Source organism: Triturus cristatus, chromosome 11 (assembly GCF_964204655.1).
Source record: "Triturus cristatus chromosome 11, aTriCri1.1, whole genome shotgun sequence".
Taxonomy (NCBI): domain Eukaryota; kingdom Metazoa; phylum Chordata; class Amphibia; order Caudata; family Salamandridae; genus Triturus; species Triturus cristatus.
The window spans coordinates 228,899,601-228,922,008 of NC_140594.1; the positions used below are offsets into that span (position 1 = coordinate 228,899,601).

The 22,408-nt window shown below is 43.7% G+C and overlaps 1 protein-coding gene across 2 annotated transcripts in view; it reads left to right on the top strand.

The window, feature by feature from the left end:
• The window catches only part of SGSM1 (small G protein signaling modulator 1), a 1,300,548-nt gene that overhangs the window by 1,159,975 nt on the left and 118,165 nt on the right, over nucleotides 1-22,408 (top strand). For both annotated transcript variants that reach the window (XM_085636109.1, XM_085636110.1), the window contains 2 exons: nucleotides 4,654-4,836; nucleotides 10,275-10,346. In XM_085636109.1, the coding sequence (XP_085492235.1) occupies nucleotides 4,654-4,836; nucleotides 10,275-10,346 (255 nt within the window). The remainder of the gene's footprint in view (nucleotides 1-4,653; nucleotides 4,837-10,274; nucleotides 10,347-22,408) is intronic.

The following is a 22,408-nucleotide window of genomic DNA, read 5'->3' on the forward strand; positions in this document are numbered from 1 at the left end:
AAAGGTCAGGCTCTAAATGTGACAGGTCTACTTGATAAAGGCGCTTCAGGGTCCACAGCTGCCAAGCATTAGCAACTTCTAGACATGTTTCGGGCCAACAATAAATAAAAGTAAATATTTCACAAAGAGTTTGGCTTAACGTCCCTCAAGAAGCGTTATGGTTATTTCACCAACTCACAATTTCAGAATTGAAGCATTTTCAACATTATTCACAACAAAGTCAATGTTGTTACTCCGTTATTTTATTCAGAGAGCAACCACTGGCAAAGCCAATAGTCCTGGTTTGTTTTAGGAGTGATGTCAGTTGTTGTAATAGATCTGGATGCATAAACAGAAAGAGGCATCAAAACACACCAGTCGGGCGGCACACTTTACTAAACACAGATGTGTAGCTTACCTGTTTAAATCACACCCTTAATTGCACAGGCCACGCCCCTTTGAGATCGCCCCGCCCCTCCAGTTTTTTCATCAGACTTAAAGACCAAACTAGACACATCCATAGGAGCAAACGTTATCAGGGGAAGCTTGTGCCACCCACAGTACCCAGCAGGGACATCGCCTAAAATAAACGCTACAAAACTTGCGGTGTGGAAGGTAGCATGTGTTTGACCCTGGAGATTGGGTCTTTCTCTTTTTGTCTGACTCTCCCTTAACCGTTTTGGACATGTTCGCCTGCAAATATCTATGGCAAGTAAATAAGGCATGCATTATGTTGCCTAAGCAAATACATAAATAAACGATGCGCAACATGTCCCCTTCTGTGGTAGATGTTAAATAAAACAGAAGAAAAGAACTTAATTCTCAAGGTTGCGAAGTTTGTGTTTTTACCGCTGCATTTCACATCAACGACACATGAGCAGCCCCTAAGGGGGGTCGAAGAAGCATGAAAGAGCGTGCCATGAAAACACACAGGAACCTGGCAAAGACGTGTGACAAATGCTTGCTGTACTCTGACTAGTCACTGAAGGAAAGATATCTCCTGCAGTGCCCTGGGCATTCTCTTTTAGTATTTATGACGGGAAATTGCTCAAGAGCTGGAGCAACGTGTCCAACATATTTTTAAAAAGTGCCCTTGGAGTATAACGCCGCGCCCTGAAAGGGTTCCGAGGGGGCTACAAGCACCGGGCAGGTGAACAGCAGTACAGATTTTGTGTGCTGTGAATGTTATTTCATGCAGAAGATTGCAACAACAGGGACCCAGAGTAGGCCTCTGGCCTGGTATTTAAGAAACCGCTGCTAGCATTTCCTCGCTGTATTTTAAGATGTTATCCGCGTGTTGTCGGTTATGTCACCACAAAGGTTAGGCAAAATGTACCACAAAGCAGACAATCTGTTTACTTTGCATGCATCTACATAGGTCTCCAACATTTTGCTAAATAAATACAAGGTACCTAAATGTGATTGTTTCTTATGGTGAGTGGTCCAGGAGAAAATCACCACAGCACTCACATCGTGATTACACTGAACAATAGTTCTAGCAAAGACAGCGGAGTTAGCTGTGCAACATCACATCACAATGGTCTCCACAATCTAAATTATTGCGCGCACCACCATGAGTGTCTCTAGGAAAGCTGCGTCAATGGAGGGTTAATAATCAACCAGCATGTGCAGCAGGGAGTTCACTGCAATTCATCTGCAACAGTCTCTGGTGTCAGGAGGCAGTATGTAGGTAGTGGGCCGCGCCAGAAAGCAACATGAAAATAATAGCTCAAGGAGCATTTGCAGTGCAACGTCACCTCAAAGCCCCTGGAGACAATAGTGGTAGGGTTGTCTCTGCACTGGTAGGATTCAAGTGCATGGCTCTAATGGCAAAGTTCCCAAGAAACAATTGGGAAAAAAAGCCTCAGGCAGGGTGGTGAACAATTGCCAAGAAAGTCAGCAGGGTTGTCCCTGTCTGCAGCTTACCTAGACCAGGAGGCACCTCAAGAACCTTGGCTCGGTGTCTCGGGTCGAAGAGGTGCGCAAATCAGGGAAACTGTAGGTTATTGAACCAGCGAGGCTAGCGATAGAAGAACAGCCTCTCCTGGTATCCCCAAGTTTGCGTCTCTGATGCATAGATGATATTGCTCCTGGCAGAGAAAGTCGATTTACTCAAGACTTTATGTAACTCTCGCCCCGCTTTAAGAACAGTGCTGAATATTAATCTGGATGGTCGTCAGCAGCAAATGCAAGTCAAGCCGCAGTCCTCGGGTCACGATCAGCAGCTGTGACACACCAGGGGCGGAGGGCTGAAGAGTCTATGCAGCCCAAGTAAGGCAGAAACAATTTGGGGTCGCTGCAGTCACCTGGTAGTCCGTAGCGGTATTGCGTGCCTCTAGGAAGTTTGTCAGCACCGTGCAGTGATCTGGTGGTCTTGGGTACCAAATGGGGCGGGAGGGGGCCAACACGACTCACCGGTCCTAGCCCTTAATTTCGTCCAAAGGGGTCCTGGCAGCATGTGTCACACACCGGTCCGCTAGTGGAGGCATTTGGTAATCAGATGCAGAAGCCGGAGTTCCGATGCCGGGATCAAGGAAGGCACCGCCCTCAGTGAAGAGAGCAGGCCGCAGCAGCGCGTCTTCGAGAGCCACCGCTCCACTCTAAAATCACTTCTTATGGCGACTTTCCGGAGTGCCAGGGTCAATGGAAATAATTGACAGGGTTACAACTGAGATTTTAAAGATCACAATTAAACTTGCTTGTGCGTTCTCCTCTTCTAGTTTCCATCCTTCCGTGACTGTAAAGCAATGTTTTACACATAGGTGTTTCGACCAAAATCCAGTTTTCAGTTCAGAAAAAATCAAATACATTCTAGGTGCAAAGCTGCCACCTAGTGGAATATTGATATGCAAACAAAATAGAATTAATAAAAAGTGTTCACACAGTAGAACAAGCGCGGCTGCGAAAGTGAAAGCTACCCTTGGAAACATGATACAGACCACATGGCGCCCTGCGCGCTGCTGCTCGCTCCTGCAAGGTTGAAGCCACCACGCGCACAAGTGTCAGAAAAGTGAAGACCGATTCCAAAAGGTCACTCCTAGAGCAGCGCATGCGCCCTGCCTAGGCGAGACCTAATGGTACAGACCACATGGCGCCCTGCGCGCCGCTGCTCGCTCCTGCAAGTTGGATGCCACCACACGGACGAGTGTCAGAAAAGTGAAGACCGATTCCAAAAGGTCACTCCTAGGGCAGTGTATGCACGCTGCCTAGGCGATACCTAAAAATCTACAGTGTAATGAAACTGTAGTTGGCAGGTGCTCCGTGCTTACAAACGGAAGTGATGTATCGGAAGCACCGACCAATAAGCAGCCAGGAAGCAAGAGTAATAGAAAAACCACATCTGCACCACAATGTGGTGGAGAGAACTGGAAACCCATTTTGACATCTCCAATATGTTGGAATAGTTACATGGTGTGCTGAGGAGATGTCCTCAAATAACCGCATGAGAGGGGCACAAAACTGTGTTCCCCTTCGGCTTTTCCTACATTGCCAAGCCTAAAATACATTAAAAAGGCTACATTAATTTCGTATTAATATACGAAATTTAATGTAACCAGTTGCAGGTTTATTTTTAATTGCCATATACTCTTCTTGATGAGTATCCTTGCGTATTGTATATTGCACAGTATTGTTTTACTATAGATGTCCATATACAACGAAGAACACCGTAAATAAACTTCACTGTAATTCATACGTTTTTGTGGAGCCGTCTTTATTTCCTTCCCAACTGCCCGTGTTGTCAGGGACAATGCCTGATTCCTCGGTAATGGTTTTATGGAACTTGGAAGAGCTGTGATAACAGCTGTAAATGATGCGGAGTTTGAAAATAAAGGAAATGTTTGCATATTTGATGTGGAGGACCATCAAGTAAAATATTTTTCAATATGTATCATTGCTGTACATTTTTTTTACAGCGGTTGCTAGCCGCCTTAGATAATGCACGGCAATGTTGAATTGTTTAGCCTAGTGTAAAACCTGCACTGTGATTCGAGCGCCTGTGTGGGGGCTGAGGCGATTACATGATGTGTCCTGCAAACTGCAGTCCCAGCGCGCAGGCTTCCTGCAGCTGTAGCCACTTATGTAGAAAGCAACAAAACAAATTCTTGGAAAACACCCAATTTTAACACAAGGAAGTAAATTGGCAACTGCATTGCCGTCCCCCGTGGCACATGAATGAATGTCAGGGTCACTGATCCAATTCTCTGACTGAGATGAGAGGGAGAAGGTGTGAAATGCAGTTAAACGCGTGATGAGTCACAGTGCCATGAATAAACTTCGCATTCTGGGGTTGTTTAATCCGCTGAGTGTAAAAACGGTGTAACTGTGCTTGATTTAGCTTTCCTGCTGTTATGTTAAATGCGTACCTACGAGAGAGAAGAGAGATTAAATAATTAACATTGACAGACTTCTAAAATGGAAACTTCAGCTGTATTATTTGTTACTTTTAGATTGTAATCTATGATGTCACTGCCAAAATTATAATGAATATAATAATAATAAAACGCGGTTTAAAATGTGCCTGTACAACACTAGACATCACCACTAATAAAGTTACATAAATGTGTTTGTTGTGACTTAAGTTTATAGTTTTATAAATTAAATTTTAAAAAACGTAAATATTTAAGGGTGGTAAAATACATTACATTGCAAAGCTCCTCTTGTGCCCTGCTTTAGGTGGACGATCAAATCCGTGCCTGTTATGAACAAACCATGGCGGAGTGGCTGGGCTGCGAGGCCATCGTCCGTCAGCGGGAGAAGGAGTCTCACGCCGCAGCCTTGTTGAAATGTTCTTCCGGGGCAAGTTTAGACACCCACATCCAGAGGATGATGCACCGGGACTCTACTGTCAGCAATGAGGTGAGTTAGCAGCACCGTGCGCAGTAGACGTATGCGATTCACCCTCGAAAATATCTCCCGCCAGCCACTGCGCTGGGAGTTTGCATTCGGCCCTGTTGTCTTGAATCTGCTGCCCAGCTCTAATGTGCACTTATGAAGCGTAGGACAAATGGAACTTTAAATATGACGAATGTTATCACTTTGAATGATTGTCTTTGAATTCTATCTCCACAAACAACGCTGTAGAGTGCAGTTAACATTCTGAGACATTCCTCGACCCACCACATACAATCTTTAAGTGAAATACATCAGAGGCGCAACTAGAGCCAAATTTCGGGGGGGGCTGAGCAAAAATTTCGGGGGGGCTGAGCAAAAATTTCGGGGGGGGCTGAACTTTAAGCAATAGGCAGAGTGGAGCTGCAGGGGCTCTTAGAGGGGGTGAAACAACAGTAAGGCCTCATTAACATGCAAATGGTCTTTTAAAGACCTGTGAAGTGCTCGGGTGCGGCTGCTTTTTTGCCCGGGAAGGTGTCTCAGGCCGGGCTGCCACACACGACGGGGGGGGCTGAAGCCCTGTGAGTCCAATGGGTGTTGCGCGCCTGAAATACATATACTCGCTCCACACCATGGCCAGGATCCTGCCTTTGCTGCTGCTCCTGTCACCCCGTGCCACCTTGCGTTTTTCATGGGCCCTGCATGGTTACCCTGCAACTCTCCAGTGTATCCTGCCTGGCAGCCAGCCCATCACTCCTAGTGTCTCTGTGCTGCTCTCGCACCACTTTTGCTGTTCACATCAGTGACTTGTGATCTATACATTGTGCACTTCTAAGCAACATCTCATAGAGATTCTAGTTCATATCTGTTGTCGCCTTTTTATTTTATTACGGAGTTTTATGTAGCGCGAACTTGACCCGAAGGTATCGGGTATCAGAGCGCTTTACATAGCACCAGTTGCGTTACATGAAGACACATTCATTTTTGTTATGCACAGGGAGATTAAGTGATTTGTCCAGAATCACAGGATGTTGCGCGTCTTTGTCGAGACCAGAACCTAGCTCCCCGGATTTGAGGTTGACTGCCCTAGCCTTTAGGCCAACTCCTCTCCGCTTTCTAACTTGCACCTTTCAATATGTCATCTTCAGTCTTTCTGTTCAATACATTTCTGCTAGAATCTGGTTAACTAAATGTCCTGGCTCAAGCCCAGCAGAGTTTCAGTAGTGTGACTGGCAGACTGGCTTTAAAAGAAGAGCCTTCCTAGTTTCATCGTACGTCACAAGTTAGTGTTCCTGCTTGTTGGTCACTTTTGAATCCTAAAAGTCTACATTGATTTCCTTCTGGTCTACCATCGAGGGTGCTTCCACCGTCCTCCCTTTTATTCTGTTCATCTTCAAAGTTTTCTTATTTCTGATTAGTGCCAACTTGTGTTGTTTTTCCAAAGGGAATGTTGATTAGCTCTCAGTTTTTTTGTGCTCTTCGTCTGTTCGAAGTGGATCTTATCGAGTCCATTTTCTCTTAATAGCATTTGGCTTATTCTTTTCTCCATGGGAGTACCATAGAGTGACCCAACAGAGATGAGGGAACCACAGTCACTTCCCTGGTCTCCTCAAATCCGTTTGTCCCTGCATGCACTGTGCCGTCACCATCGACACAATATGCCTGCCCCTTCCACACTAATGGCTGCTCCCTCTGTCGTAAACCACCTCCCGTACTCCTAGTCCACACCAGGAACCAAAGTGCAAAGGAGATTGGATAAACCAAACCATCAAGTAAAACCCGCACCCACTCTTACGTTTAGGATAGCACACCGGAAACATGATGAACTCTGCCTGATAGGCATACACCCTATGCAGGAACTAGGTGCCCACTGAATATTCATCTTAAGTTTTTGATTGTTGGAATCAAGTCTAAGGTTTCCTTTGTTAGACTTTCTGCCAGAATGCAGAGGTGTTGGCCTTGGAGTCTCCCTTACTTTTATATTTCACTACTCAAGATGCTTCTGAATGTAAAGGCTTCTTACTGTTAAGTAAAGTGCAAACTGGTATTTCACCTCCCTGTTCTGTTCTTTTATGAAGCATCACAACTACCACTAAAACATAGAAGGACTATACCTTAGTTTTGCATGTGGCCATCTACTTATGTGGTAGTTTCTGCATGTACATCATCATGTCTGGTCTCACTTACTAATTCTGTCTTTTGTCCCGACCCACAATTTTTCAGGTGCATTGCATCCTATTGAGCCTGCTTCCTTATCAGGTCCAATACATTTCTGGAAGGTCTGGAATGCCGCACTTTGAGACATTTTCTGGTTTTGCTCCAGGTACACTGTCAATCCTTCTTTTATGGTTTGCATTTGGTTTATGCCTTTAAAGTCCAGCTATACTCATTGTTCAATTTGCTTCAGTCCTTTCTCCCTCGCTTACCAACATATGGTCTCCACTCTGTGGATGGGTGAAAAGATTCATTCACCAGCTCCTCCCTAAATGAGCGATTTTACCCATAACAATTGTTCTGATTAGTTATGAGTAAATAGACCTTTGTTAGACCATAGACTATGGGCTCAAGAATATTATTCCCTTTGAATTGTTTCCTTCGATTTTAGGTGAGTACATCTTACCAGAAGCTGTGTACATATCTCCAGTATTGTTGAAATACTCTGATGTATCTAAAAATCTACATGTGCTGTCTTCACAGGACTCAGTTCAGCACCCATCCGATGCTGCACAGAGTTTGACCAAATCCCTTTCGTCACCCTGATTCTGGAACTGACTCAGCAGTGTTTGATCAGTAATGTAGGAAACTGCCTGCCAACTCCCTCTCCATTCTCCTCTGTTCAGACACAGTCTACTTCTTAAAACTGTGGCTCCTGGTTGTTTCTCAAGGAATTACTTTCTTTTCAGCACAAATTGCAAGAGGAGATATGAGGTAACGAATAATAGGCAGAAGTCACACCCGGAACTGTTTCTATATAGATCCCTATATTAGTCCCATTCAGGTGAAAGGATAAAAGAGAATGATTTGTTATAATTCAAGTCTCAAAAAAGTTTTGCAAGCTTCACTTTCACACCCTATCCAACAGCCAGCAGTCACCTTCATTATTGGTAAGGAATAATCCGGAAAAAAACAAAGCGAAAAATCCAAGACAATAGGCCATGCTTTCCTTTCCAAGCACCATGTCTCTTCACCTTTCTGGATTTTCTAAGGTTCTACACTATCTTCTTATCCTTGCAGAAACAGAGATGCATTTGATCAGAATGTATCTCAGTGTCTATTTCTATTTCTACCTTCTCTTCTGTTTTTCGCCTTCATGAAGTACCATCTTGTTGAATTGTGAAGTGTTCTGTTCCACTGTAACTAGTCTGTGATATACAACAACTGTGTATAAAATATTAAAAATATTGAATCGGACCCTCACATGTCAGATGCTTTCCTTTCAGTCTATTACTGTTGTCACATTTGGGAGCTCTAAGCTTCCCCTACTTTGTTTACAGTACCGTGCGTGGGGTATCTCCCCTTCCTCAAAACAAGTTAAATCAACATACATCGCTCGCTAGACTCTCACTAAATTGAATTTTTGTCTCCCAAACAGTGCTAGCATAGTTCCTATCCTAAATAAGACCATGTAAGCAGTATGTGGCTAACTTAAGCAGAAGAATTAAGTTTCAATTAAGGAATAGCATAGTCTAAAATGTATAGGTATGTTGTTTATACAGAGAGTATTGGTAGTTTAAAAGAGAAATGTGTAAACCTATTCCACAAGGACTATTTTTCCCAGTCAATTGGCAATCCTTTTAGGGATTTGATACACAAGAATGGTTGAGTTGACCTTTTTGGTTGTCATTCAAGTTTGTGGACCCCTGATGCCATTAATCGGGAAGGTGGTGCTTTTGAAAATCTGCCACTATTCCATCTTTTTCAGAAGCAGATGCACCTTCTGTCCCTTTATTTACTGAATTCAGTTTCTTCTTCTTCGCTCTATACTCTTAAATAAGTCTGGCTTCTCTGTGGATCTTTTGCCTTATGCAGTGTATGCCTGTTCTTATGTTTTAAACGTTCTTTCACAAATGGCATTGTGCACCAGCTGTAGAGGAGATAACACCTTACCATTAAAAGATTCAGTATTAAAACCTCTGGACCTGGCAAGGCGGTGTCTGTAGCTCTCTTCAAATTGTAGCTAAGTTTCCGGAGAGTTTGATTGAAGTACAACTGAGAAAATATGTTGCAGCATCTGTTTCCAGTGATGGTTTGTAAGCTGTCCACAAAGACTGCGTGTATGCTGGTCCTCGTGATTGATGCTCTCTTAAAGAAGTCCTAAATCATTGGTTTAAATGATCTGATAGAAAAAAATACTCTGACAACTTTATTATTATTAGCAATACTCAGAATTCGCAAAACATAGATAAAAAGGCATAGTGGTGCTAGTTATCAAGTTCTTGATCCAATAGTATGCAAGAGCTGGAGCCTAAAGAGCCAGATCCATAAGGCTTTCCTAAAGGTGTAGAGATTGTTGATAGAGAGGAGGGAAGCCGGCAGGCTATTACACAGGCTGGCTGCCTGTAGATAGAAACCTCTACCCCCTGTGCGAGCCTTCATACATTTAGGTACCATCTACAAATTAGCATTCATTGAGTGCAGCAATAAGGACGTAAAATAGCGCTGTCATTTGTGTTGAAGAGGGTAAAGTCCAGTATGATTAAAGGCTCTATTTGATATGCACTGGTATTTAAACTTGATGCGCTTAGCTACAGGAAGCCAGTGGTGAGAGTCCAAGGCTGCTGAAGTAGAGGAGTATCGAGGCATGAAAACCGCAGGTTTCGCTGTTGCTGTCTGGATGCGATGTAAGCGCTGGACAAGTTAGGTAGGACCACCTAGAAGCAAAGCTTTGCCATAATCAACCCTACTTAAGATAGTGCTCTGCACCACCAGCAAAGCACAGTGGACAGGCAAAAAAGGTAACATTTTGTGAAATATCTTCATTAAACTAAAGAAGGTAGAGGATAATTTGTTTACATGTTTGGGGAGAGATATATTGTCCATGTAAACTCCCAGGTTCCTCTAAATATTGCAGTAATGACATGCAATGAAGGTATAACCTCAATGTGAAAATATTTCTTGTTAGATTGGATTTCAACCCTGGATACTAATGTATGTGTACTTAAATGGGTATTTGCAGAGTGTGTGCCTGACTAGCAAGCCATGGGGAGTTCCACATGAGTATATGCCTGAAGATATGATACAGGAACATCCATAGGAAGCAAAGTATTCCTGTAAGGTTACTCTTACCATTTAGGAAAGTGTGTCTTTAGATCCCTGCTGAATTGCACGAGAGTGGAGCATCATGATGAACATCATCTACCTTGCATTGTCGTATTAAGTCAGACATACTCTGTATTGAACATTTCTTTTAAATTCTTTGCTTCTATAGTATTCCTTTCTTAAGGGTTCCCTTGATCTTCTTGCAGTCTTCCCAAAGCTGTAGTTCTGGGACCCAGAGCCATGCTCGTCTTCAGAGTGACTCCAGCTCCAGCACGCAGGTAAGGGATTGTGTTTATGAAGTGTGCTCATTACCATCTCATACCATTATAGAGCAGAGTTGTTGATTTGATTACAACAAATGGAATTTGGAAATCCTTTTTTCTTGGACGACACATTGCATTATTTAGTCCAGATGGAGCTGGTCATGTGGGTAGATCCTGTGTGCGAAGAATCAATTTTCCAAAGCCGAATTTCAGAATACTGTGATGTCATGTTTACCTTTAGAAACTATTATAAATCACTGCCCAATAACTGGTTGGATAAGTAAGAGCAGATGAACCACTGATGCATGTAGAGTGTAAGTGGTGTAAATGAAGCACATGATTTAGTGTTTATTTTTAGTGTTTTGCAATTCTTTTTTACCAATGATTGCACAGGTGCAGAAGAAGGTAAAATGTGAATGACTTACCGATAATCTTTATTAGTTATATGTGTCCTAATTATAGTCATTATTTGAATTTTTTTTTAACATTTACAGAATCTAAATATTCAATTCATTCTTTATTCGGATAAAAGGATATCCATAAAAGTAAAATACAGCACGAATATACATTAAAACAATCGATACATACATAAATAGATAAATGGATAAAGGGTTAAAACAATAAACACATGACTTAAAACAGTAAGCACACGTAAACATATACATAGTGCGAGAGTCAACGCGGCGAGTTCATTGTAGACTTATAATTTAGTTGGGGCCAATAGCAAGGTGTTCCTAAAATGAAGCAACATAATGAAAAGGATCTGATAGTATAATGAATAACATCAAAATTATGTAAAGACACACATTAGGTAAGAAATAAAATCAGTGTGATTCATAAGATGTAGCAGCATAATATAATAAAGTGCAGACAATTTAACAGATACCATGTGACAGACGTGAGGGTCTCTAGTTGGCACAGGTATGCACTTGTGACAAATAGGGACCCTCGCCTCTAGTCAGGGTAAGGGGGTACACTCCTAAAATAACCCCTGCTCACCCCCTTGGTAGCTTGGCACGAGCAGGCAGGCTTATCTCAGAGGCAGTGTGTAAAGCATTTGTGAACACATACAGTAATCAAGTGACAACACTACAGATGGACACCACACAGGTTTTATATCAAAAATAAGTATTCTTTATATAGATTTACCACAAGACCATAAACAACAAAAATCCACAATACTGTTACTTTAAGATGGTAGAATTTAGCTTAGTTCTCTTTAGTTCTTAAATGCGACACTTTAAGTCAATGTACCTTTAGATGCGACACGCAGGGCAATGAAATGCGATGAAAGTTTGATGCAAAGAAATAAAGACGTGAAGATCTTCCTGATGCGGCTCGCTTCTCCGATGTTGCAAGAGATCTCGGCTTGATGCGTCAGCTACAGCGGCGGCACCCTTGTCCAGTGATGCAACGACAGCAGGTTTGGCGGCGACACTCTTCTCCAGCGCTGCGAGACGCTTCCGCTCGATGTGATAGTTACAGCGGCGACATCCTTGTTCAGAGATGCGACGGCAGTAGCTCCGATGGCGGAAAGCTTCTCCGTGGATGCGAGGCGCTTTTCTTGATGCGGTGCAATGCGACAGCTACAGCGGCGACATCCAAGATGCGACTGCAGCGGCTGCGACGGCGACACGCTTCTTCCTCGATGCGAGACTCTTCTCTTGATGTGGTGCAATGCGTCAGCTACGATGGCTGCGACGGCGACACGCTTCTTCGGTGTTGCGGGGCGCTTCTCGTGATGCGGTGCAATGCGACAGTGTTAGAATGGGGGTCCCTAGTTGGCAATGGCTGGCCACTTTCCAAGTAGGGACCCTTCTTCCTAAGTCAAAGTAAGCGGGCTACACCCTTTGATAACCCCTGCTCAACCCTGTGGTAACGTAGCACGAGCAGCTAGGCTTATCTCAGAGGCAGTGTGTGAAGCATTTATACCATACACAGTAACACAGTGAAGAACACTACAAAGGGACACCACACAAGTAGTTATAAAAAATAAGTATCTTTATATATATATAGACTTAACACAAGACCAATAACAGTAAAAATCCACAATACTAAAAAATAGGGTTACTCTTAAAATGCTGCAAAAATAGTTCAAGGTGTGCAAAGAGGAGTTCAGTTCAAGGCAGTGGTCTCTGCGACCCTTTTACTCACAAGATACCTGGATTCTGTAGCAAAGCAACCAAAATGTCGCTAAGGAGTTCTAGCGATGATTTTCCTCAATCGAACCAGCGATGCGTTGAATCCTTGCCGCAAGGGAGGATGATGCGCCGATTTGTGTGCAGGACAAAGCGACAAACTTCTACACGCTAAACCGGCGATGCAATGAAATCCTTGCCGCGAAGGGAGGATGATGCGCCGGGCCTGAGGCGTGTGCGATCTTGTTGCGATGAAAAGAAATGGCGCTCCGCGAGGGAGCAACAATCCTGATGCGATGCGATAGAAATGGCGAATGCTCGATGTCCGCGCTGCGATGTCGGGAAGCGATGATGCGATGATCTTTGGTTAGCGAGCACTTTGAGGCCTACAAACATGCAATGCGATAATCTTCGGGTTAGCGAGCATTTGGCAGCCCGCAAACGTGTGATGCGATGATCTCCGGTAGCGAGCACTCAGCGGCAGCAGCGCGACGATTTTCCTTACGCTCTTCAGCTGCGGCGGCTTGCTAACGGGCGTTAGCGACGATTTTCAGCACTCTCTTCTCCACAGTAGAACTAGAGGCCCTGGAACTCACAGGAGCCTCACCTGCAGATAGAAATCCTCGCTGGGAGGAAACAGGAGGCTGGTGGTGGAGTCTGATGTGCCTGTGACTCCTGCAGGAGGCTAGCTCTCTTCTAGCCCTTGGGTGATTGCTGTAGCAAAAATAAAAGTTCCTTCAAAGTCCTTTTCCTCTTCTTCCAAGTCCAGCAGTAACCACTGCAGGCCAGTCCAAGAAACAGCGCACAAGGACAGTCCTCTCCTGCAGATTCCTTCAGTTACACGGACAGAGGTTCTTCTTGTTGTCCAGGAGCAATACCAATTGTAGGAGTTTGAGCAGAAGATATTTATAGCCCAAAAGTCTTTGTTCTAAGAAGCTACAAGTCACTGAACCCAGCCAGAACCAGTTCTGCCCAGCCCTGGAGCACTTTGTTCACCAGGCTGCATCCTTCCTTTCAGAAAGAGGGGGTCTACCATCAGACGCACAGTGGGAGGTGGAGCCAGCATTCACCTTGCCAGGCACAGCCCTATTCAGGTCCAGGAGCTACCCCTCCCCATACTCCAATGCAGATCTCTCTATTCAACCCAGGTCTGACTCAGCCTGCCCTGTCCCTCCAAAACCAGACAGCCAATACACATAACAGCAGAGCACACTGGAAGGCTTAGGCAAGAAAATACCTACTTTCTAAAAGTGGTATTTTCAAACACAGAATATAAAAATAAACTTCACTAAAAGATGTATTTTAACATTCTGAGCTCAGGCATACTAAATTCGTTTTTCTACCATGTTCTGTGGGTCAGTTAGAACTATAGAATGTAATAGCCAAGCCTCCCATTCTGGCCTATGGAGAACAGGTAGCCTTACAGTAGTGAGAAACAAAATTGGGTGTAATTCACTACTAGGACATGCTACACACATCAGAGGATGTCTTACCTTACACATACAATGCACCCTACCATAGGGGTGGCTTACATGATGCCAAGGGAAGGTTCAGGGGCTGGGAAGTGGGTGCACTTCACAGCCAAGATGGCAGTTCTAGACTGCACACAGACACTGCAGTGGCAGGTCTGAGACACACTTTACAAGCTGCTTCTGTGGGTGGCGCAAACCAGCGCTGCAGGCCCACCAGCAGCATTTGGTTTACCAGCCCTGGGCACACACAGGCCACGCTACTAGGGACTAATAGGCAAACCAAATAAGCCAATCATGAATATACCAATTCACATGTCATCTTTACACAGGGAGCATTCGCGCTGTGGCACTGAATGGCAGTGGCACAGCGCCCAGAGCATCTATTACCAGCAAAAACAGAGGAGACCACAGCGAAAAATGGAAGGGAGACCCACGCCAATGGTGCCAGGTCTAACAGACAGCTACAGCGGCGACACCCTTGTTCAGTGATGCGACGGCAGCGGCTGCGATGGCGACACGCTTCTTCTCCGTGAGTCGCGCTTCCAGCTCCTTGAGACACGCAGTCCCTCAGAAGGCCCAAAACAGCAGTAGGCACTTCCAAAGAACTCTGGGGAGCTGGCGGTTGAAGTCTATTGCCCCTGAGACTTCAGCAGGAGGCAAGCTCTTTTCCAAGCCCTTGGAGATCCTTCACAAGTTGAGCAAAAGTACACACAAAGTTCATTTCTCCTCTTTTGGGCAGTAGGCAACCCCTGCAGGCCAATCCCCCAGTTTCAGGGATAGTCTCGCCTCAGTTTCTTCTTGGTTCCTCTCCTCAGCAAAGGTTTCTTCTTGTTTCCCAAAGTGATCTAACTTCTTGGGATCAGGTTCCCAATACTTATACCCCAAAATCCTTTGTCCTCTGAGGGCAGAGGGGCCTTTGCCTTGTTCAAACCAGTTCTGGTCAATCCTGGAGCACTTTGTTTACCTGACTCCTTCTTTCCTTTCAGAGTGCAGGTCAGAGACATCAGACACACCACAGGAGGTGGAGCCAGCATTGTGGAGGGAAGGCACAGCCCTATTCAGGTTCCAGGTGCAACTACTCCCTCCCATCTAGATGCAGATCTCTATTCACCACTGGGCCACCTCACCCTGTCTCCTGGAATCCCCCAGCCCTGTCACTCAAACTCCAGACAAGGAATACACAGCCTAGCAGAGGCAGGTTTGAATGGTTAGACAAGAAAATACCTACTTTCTAAAAGTGGTATTTTCAAACACATAATGTTAAAACCAACTTCACTAAAAGATGTATTTTATCATACTGAGTTCAGGCATACTAAATTCGAATTGCTACCATGTTCCCTGAGTCAGTTAGGATTATAAGATGTAATAACCAAATTGCCCATTCTGGCCTATGGAGAACAGGTAGCCTTGCAATAGTGAAAAACGAAAATGGCTGTAATTCACTATTAGAACATGCCACACATACCAGGGCACCCTGCCCTTGGGCCTACCATAGGGGTGTCTGATATGAAGAAAAGGGAAGGTTTACGGACTGGCAAGTGGGTGCACTTGCCCAGTCAACATGACAGTACCAGAGTGCATGCAGGCTCTGCAATGGCAGACCTTTAGGCACACTTTTACAGGCTGCTTCTGTGGGTGGCACAACCAGTGCTGCAAGCCCACCAGCAGCATTTGGATTTACAAGCCCTGAGCACTCCTGGTGCACTGTACTAGGGTCTGACAGGTACACCAAACCAACCAATCATGGAATCACAAATTCATATATCAATTTACAATAGGGAGCACTTGCACTGTGGCATTGGACAGCAGTGGCACAGTGCCGGGAGCAACTATTACCAGCAAAAACACATGAGGCAACAGCAAAAATGGAAGGGAGACCCACACCAAGGTGCCAGGTCTAACACCATGTTACAAACAAATGCTTACGATTGCATTATGCGACCCACATGGAGGTCAAAAATATCAAAGGGTGCAAACAGAGCTACTTATACAGTACTCTAAATATTCAAAATGATGAGATAGTAAGGCTTATATGAACAAAGGAAGATCTCATGGAGCAGAAAGAGGATATACCACAAGATGTGATGAAGAGAACACTTTGGAGGGCGAACTGCTAAGACTTCATCTTTCCCTTCACTGACCCAGGGTTCATTGAAAGTTTGAATTGCTGCCCATTGAACAATAAGTGTAGAAATAGAAAAGTTTTTCTCAAAGCCATCCCAAAGAAATAGTAAAACAGAAGCAAATTCACTGTGTGAATGAGACAAGAAATGAGCCATGCATCATTGCTGATAAGAACCCCAATGGTCTAAGTAGGATTTTAATATAGAAGCCCTATATGATTTTGGATTGGTTATACAAGCCCTTGTTCTCCTGCTTTTAACTTCCTGGCTGAAGGGAGTCTTCTGGTAGGGGCATAATGACACTTCCTAATGAAATTAACATCTCTTTTGCTGGAATGGAACCACCAAAATAATCTGCCTTTATACTTCCCTTAATTGTCCTGACAATTGGGGGATCAATGGACACGTGTGAAGGCTTACAGAAGTTTTGGGGGCCATATTATTATTGTAGCATCCATCTTTCTTTTTCTCCACCAAGAATACATTTGTTCCCCATATAAAAACTTTTCCACTACACCCTCGCTGATTTTTACACCGTTCCCTTCCTATCCCTACCTTTGAAAAAGATTTACTGGACTGAAATACATCGCAGACTATTTTCAGGGGGGAACGGGTAATGGAAACGTTTGTGAATAATGTGTTCCCAAAATTCCATGTCATCGCTCACCCTTGGACCACTCACTCATAACTGAAATCATTTGTTTGTGTGCGAGTTCAACTTATATAAGTAGAATTGCGACCATGTATTTGTGGAAGACCCCCTAATGCAGCACTCCATTTGCGCACATTGTGCCTGCTGTCAAATATTTGTGTAGCTTATGTCACTTAAACACGTGTAAGTTACATATTTCCCAGGATGCTCTGGTCTAAAGCTGGCTCTGTATTCTCCTCTCCTGCCGTTCTTGATCGACAGCGTGTTTAGTCGATATTCTCATTTGCTTGACCTAAAAGTGCGGCACATGTGACCCGCGAAGGTTATTGGACAATATGAATTCTGTTCCAACACTTTGTCCTTCTAAGTCACTGTGAGTAAAGGGGCCGATCACGCAGGTAAACGACGATGTTGTGCAGCCGCTTTGCTCTAATACATTGTACATGCAGGAAGTGATTCTGACAAAAAAGCCCTTTAAATGCCACGGACTTCCGAAATGCATTTATTCATCGCACAATTATTATTTTTTTATTAGTACAGTCGGCAATCCTCACAAGCTCTCTGTGAAAAATAGAAGTCGTGGTTAGTGACAGAAGAAAATGAATTGGGGTGTCATAGATAACTGCCGCCATAACATGCTTGGGACGGCAATGAATTGCTTTTCCTATAATGCTCAGTCTCTTTGGGCCAGTACTGTATCATTCTAACAATAACCAGCACTGCCCTTTTTTTCCTTTACGCTTTACTGTCTTCAAAAGCATCTCGCAGTTTATACTTAATGTACGTTTTCTGTATCCAATTTCAGCTCTCTCAATTTTTCAGCAAAGGGATCACGTTGGTGCAGAATATTTTTATAACATGAGTGTATTGATTTGTTCCTGTGCCTCATTTGTTATTGAAAAAAAATGCACGTGCCCCATGTTTTTCTTGGGTGCCCGCCCTGTCAAACGCTGGGGTTGCCCTATATTCTTGAGTTCAGCTCCTGCTTCTTTCTTCCACCACTCTACATTTCTGTCTTTACCTCGCTCCTGCAGGTTCTTCATCCCTGCTTTGTCCTTGTATTACTCTTTCCGATAATTTACTTTCTCTTTCTTTCCTCCATTTCTGCCTTTCTCTCAATGTCTCAAAATCTGATGATGTAAACAAAGTCTCCGTCCCCAAAAAGGAGTACTGGTGCCGACCACCTGCAAACACCGACACAAATTAAGTACAGATTGTGATTTTTTGGGGGGATTGGGAGGACCGGAACTCTCTTATAACGAGAACTCCTACCCATGTCAACCGCTAACACAGATAGAAGGGCAAGTTTCCACCTTTGTTGTTTGAAAGCTCAAGACTCCTTTCTAGAATTGAGGTCATATATAAGAAACAAACCAAATCAAAGATCTAAAAAACAAAACAATAGAAAATAAACGTATCCACATTCATACCTACATTAATGAATGTACTGGTGTGCATATGGGTTTGTAAGTACTCGCAATAAAATAATGCACTAGGTAAAGTAAGAAAAAGACTATTGGTGGAATACAAAACACCTGCAAACATTTTCAAAATTATTCTGTATTCTGGTGCGACGTTTCTGGTTTATGCAAGTCTCAGCATGGAAACGCCCTCCCAAAAATCTCTCTTAAACTCTGCTAGACAGAGCGAAAGGGTGATTGTCCTACAGTCTGACTTCAGTGTAGGCGAATATGTCTGTGTAGCAGCTAACATTAAGACATTTTGCCTTTCAGATGGCTTCCAGGAAGCCTAATTATGCTTCCGCATTTTGATCTTGGCTGTTTGAAACACACTTTGATACCTAAAGACTTTGCTTCCATTCTGACCCTATTGCATGTTACTTATAAAAGAGCTATGATCTTAGGGCTCTAGAAGAGGCCTGGAGGTATACGCCTCCCTGGATCCTCGTGTGTGTGCCAGCTGCTATCACCCCAGTATAGATATTCTTTTTCCTTTGATTCTATCCAGATACAGGTCTATATGGAGCAATAGTTGAAGGTACATAGTTTCCAGTCTGGATTTGAGCAACATAGAGCAAGTGAAACGGTCCCAATAGATGTGATTTGCATGCATGCATGTAAGTATGTGTGGGACTTCTAAAGCTTAACCCTAGCGATAAGGCAACTGAGTGCTTTGTAAATATTATGGAAACACTCACCAGGGCGCAAAGCAGGTCACTTGATTCTTCTTGATTTCTTCATACATGCACGGATGACACACACTAAGTCTCCAGATCGCTCTTAATAATTTGTGGAGGGCATTAGCAAATTTAAAAAAGTTTATCATGTTGTTCAAGAGTGTATTCAGGATAACCGCTTAACTAAAATGCATCAAAACTATGCTCCTGGTTTGGATAATGTTCATTAAATGAACATCATTAAAAAAAAAATTACCATCTACTAGTGTTCAAAGTGTAGACTTTCCAAACATAGCATCTAACATCTAAACCAGAGAATTTTGGACCTATCTCCTTAGTACATTTTGCTAGCTAAAATAGCAGAAAAACATGTCAACCAACAGCTGATAAGGTATATCGCGATGAATGGCTTGCTTCATGTAACCCAGTCTGGATTTACACCGAATTTCAGCACAGACTCAGCACTCTTATTAGCTTTCGCAGTACAGTGTCAGGGGTTAGGCGATCAAATGGCTGGCAGATTATCTACAGAGTCAAACATTCCAGGTGTCATTGCAGCCCTGTACCTCCGAGAGTCTCCCACTGCAGCAGGTTGTACCACAAGGTTCAGCCTTGAGTCTGACTTTATTTAATCTATACATGATCGAGTGCCATGGCGTGAAGATCGTGTCATGCACTGACGACACTCAGCTAATTATCACTATGGTGCAGGACGAAGGCACTGCAGCGAATAGTTTTAGAGCATGTCTGACGGATGTAGCCGAATTGATGGAGACCAGCTGCTTGAAACTTAACACCGATGAGACATAAGTCATGGTTGTAGGGAAACAACCTACGATATGGTCCTCAGCCTGGTGGCCAGATACCCTAGGTTCAATTCCAACTCCTAAGCCAAAAGTAAAGAATCTGTACTTTTTATTTGATCCTTCCTTGTGTTGTGACAGCCAGGTTACCTGGCTGGAACTTGCTTTGGCATTCCAAAACAAGCATTGGCAAAGCCAACAGGTCTCGCAATGGCTTTTTTCCCCCATCCGAACTGTCGGCTGGTAAAATAAAGCTATTTTCGGGTAAAAAAAAAATAAACAGAAATCTCCCGCTTGAATCTGGTTAGTTTGGCATATATGCCCGAGCCTGGTGATTTCATGCTCACCTATGTACAGCGCTCTGAAGCCGTTTTCGGGGAAGGCGGTGCTATATAAAACAACAAATAAAATAACACACAAAAGAGAGACTGCGGGAATACACAGTATACGGAGCATTCAGGAGTCGGGGGAGTCTAGAGGATGAAACCTCTTGACAAAGCGCTGTGAAGGCTCTGCAAGGAGCTATGTAGCGCTATGTGACCTCAAGCATAAGTAAACTAAAAATAAAATACACTGTGTGCAGCAGCACAAATAGGGAAATGAAAGGCCCATAGGTCCTTTGCAGCAGCCTGCACTCTTGTTAAAAAGAAATGACTCCCTAGACACCGCCCCCCCCTCCAAAGAAATGTGAAAACACAAGAGGCCCGGAAGACTGGGAGCAGCAACACAAGGGAGGTGCGGGGAAGTACGGTGGTAGAGAGGGGCGTGCAATTGATGCAGACATGCACTCTTGGAGCGAGCATGTCAAACTGATCATCAAGCTGATTAATACAGCAGCCCTCAGCTATAGTTTCCGCATCCTAATTGTGAGCGTTTTTTTGCGTTCGAAACGCGGACAATTTCATAGTTCCAGAGGCCACATTTTATATCACTGCATCGAAGCTCCATGTATTCCTAGGAGAAGCTGCACTGCAAGAAATATTTGAATTACTGTGTCAGTAGTTACTAGCATGTGGTTGACGTGCATACAAGCCAACATTTTAAAAGTGGGAATTGGGAGACTGTAAATAAAATTGGGAGAAAATATTTTGCCCATTGCCTTACATTGATGCAGAGGCAGTTGTAGGCAGGAGGCTGGTAAAATATCGGGTCAGAGTTGCACGTATGCCCGAGCCTGGTGATTTCACGCTCACCTATGTACAGCGCTCTGATGGGGTGGGGTGGGATGGGGTGAAGTTTAAGGGGTGGCAAGCTGAGGGGGAAGAGGAAAGAAAGGGAGAAAGTAATTTGGTAAAGAAAGGGAACGGGAAGAGTTTAAAATAAAAGCAAACGTTTTAAGAGACAGGCGGGATAGAGAAGGGACGACATGGCACAAGATATTAAATAATGGTGAAAGGCACCAAATTACTATAAATAACAGGCCGTGAGGAGGGAGGCAGAGCCCCCTGATCATAGGCTGTGCTCTGTGCCTGTGTAGTGCTATCATGGAACACTTGGGCCATGATGTCCTGGCCACAAGGTTCTTGTTAGAATGTTGGTATTTGAAACCGATCTGCAACGGTGTGTGTGGAGAGCTGATGGAGCAGACTGCTGCGCAGCACCTGTATTTCATTAAACCTATTACTTCATCATTTCGGAGTCAAGAGCAATCACTACAAAATGTTTAGCGACGATTGGTCACAGGTGCTGCAGAAACCATGCGGAGAGAGCTTCAGCAAAATTTGCGCATCCGCGTAAGTTTGAGCTATCGGTGGAAGAAAAGGAAATACTCATCGATATTTCACGAAGCGGAGAAGCGGTGTCTTCATGTTTTAAAAGGTACTGTGCTACTAGTTAAGAAAATAAAAACGGCAGCAGCGGAAAAAGGAAGAGGGTCAGCAGCGAACAAAGAGGGTGTAAAGTACTCACCGATAATTGATGAAGTGACGAAGCGGTGTCTTCACATTTTAAAAGGAAGCGGTGTCTTCACGGTAAAAGGTACTGTGGTATTAGTTAAAAAAAATAAAAAATACGGCATCAGCGGTAAAAGAAAGAGGGTGTAATTATCCATTTCACGTCAAATGTCACGACGTTGGTGAGGGTCAGCACTCACGCCATCTTATTAGTTTCCACAACGCAAAGCACGATTCGATTTGAAGTCGCATGACGTAGCACGTCGGTGCCATCTTGTGGTTGCGTGTGTAATAACGATTGGTATTTCAAAGGAAAAGTCCGGGCAAACATACGGATGATCAATAAGAGAAACGTCGTGGTAAACCTACATGGTATTATTTGTTTTTAGAAGCGTGACGATAAACGGTGATACGCACACCTGTGAGCTACGATCACGTCTTCAGGATTTGCAGTATTTCATTTGCGTGTCATGGAACGGTGATGCGCACACCTTTTGCGTTTGTGGGAAATTCTTCAATATAATAGGAAAGTAGGTTATATATGTCGAGCTTAGTATTGACTCACTCACATTATCGTTTTAGGTATTTTTGCACGGTGTGCACCACTACGTTTATGATACAAAGGCTGTAATTTAAAAAAAATATTGTTTTTTTTATGTATGTTTCTTTTAATTTCTATTTCAGGGGGAATTCACTTATAAGCAGTTACATGTTCTGGCATTTGTGATTAGAGGGAAAAATACATGGAGGTTAATATTTAACATTTATGTATTTTTTTTTCCCATTATAATGTCACAGAATACACAGATGTAGATGTTTTAGGGTATTTCTGTTCACGTTTTGTTTATATAAAGCCTAGT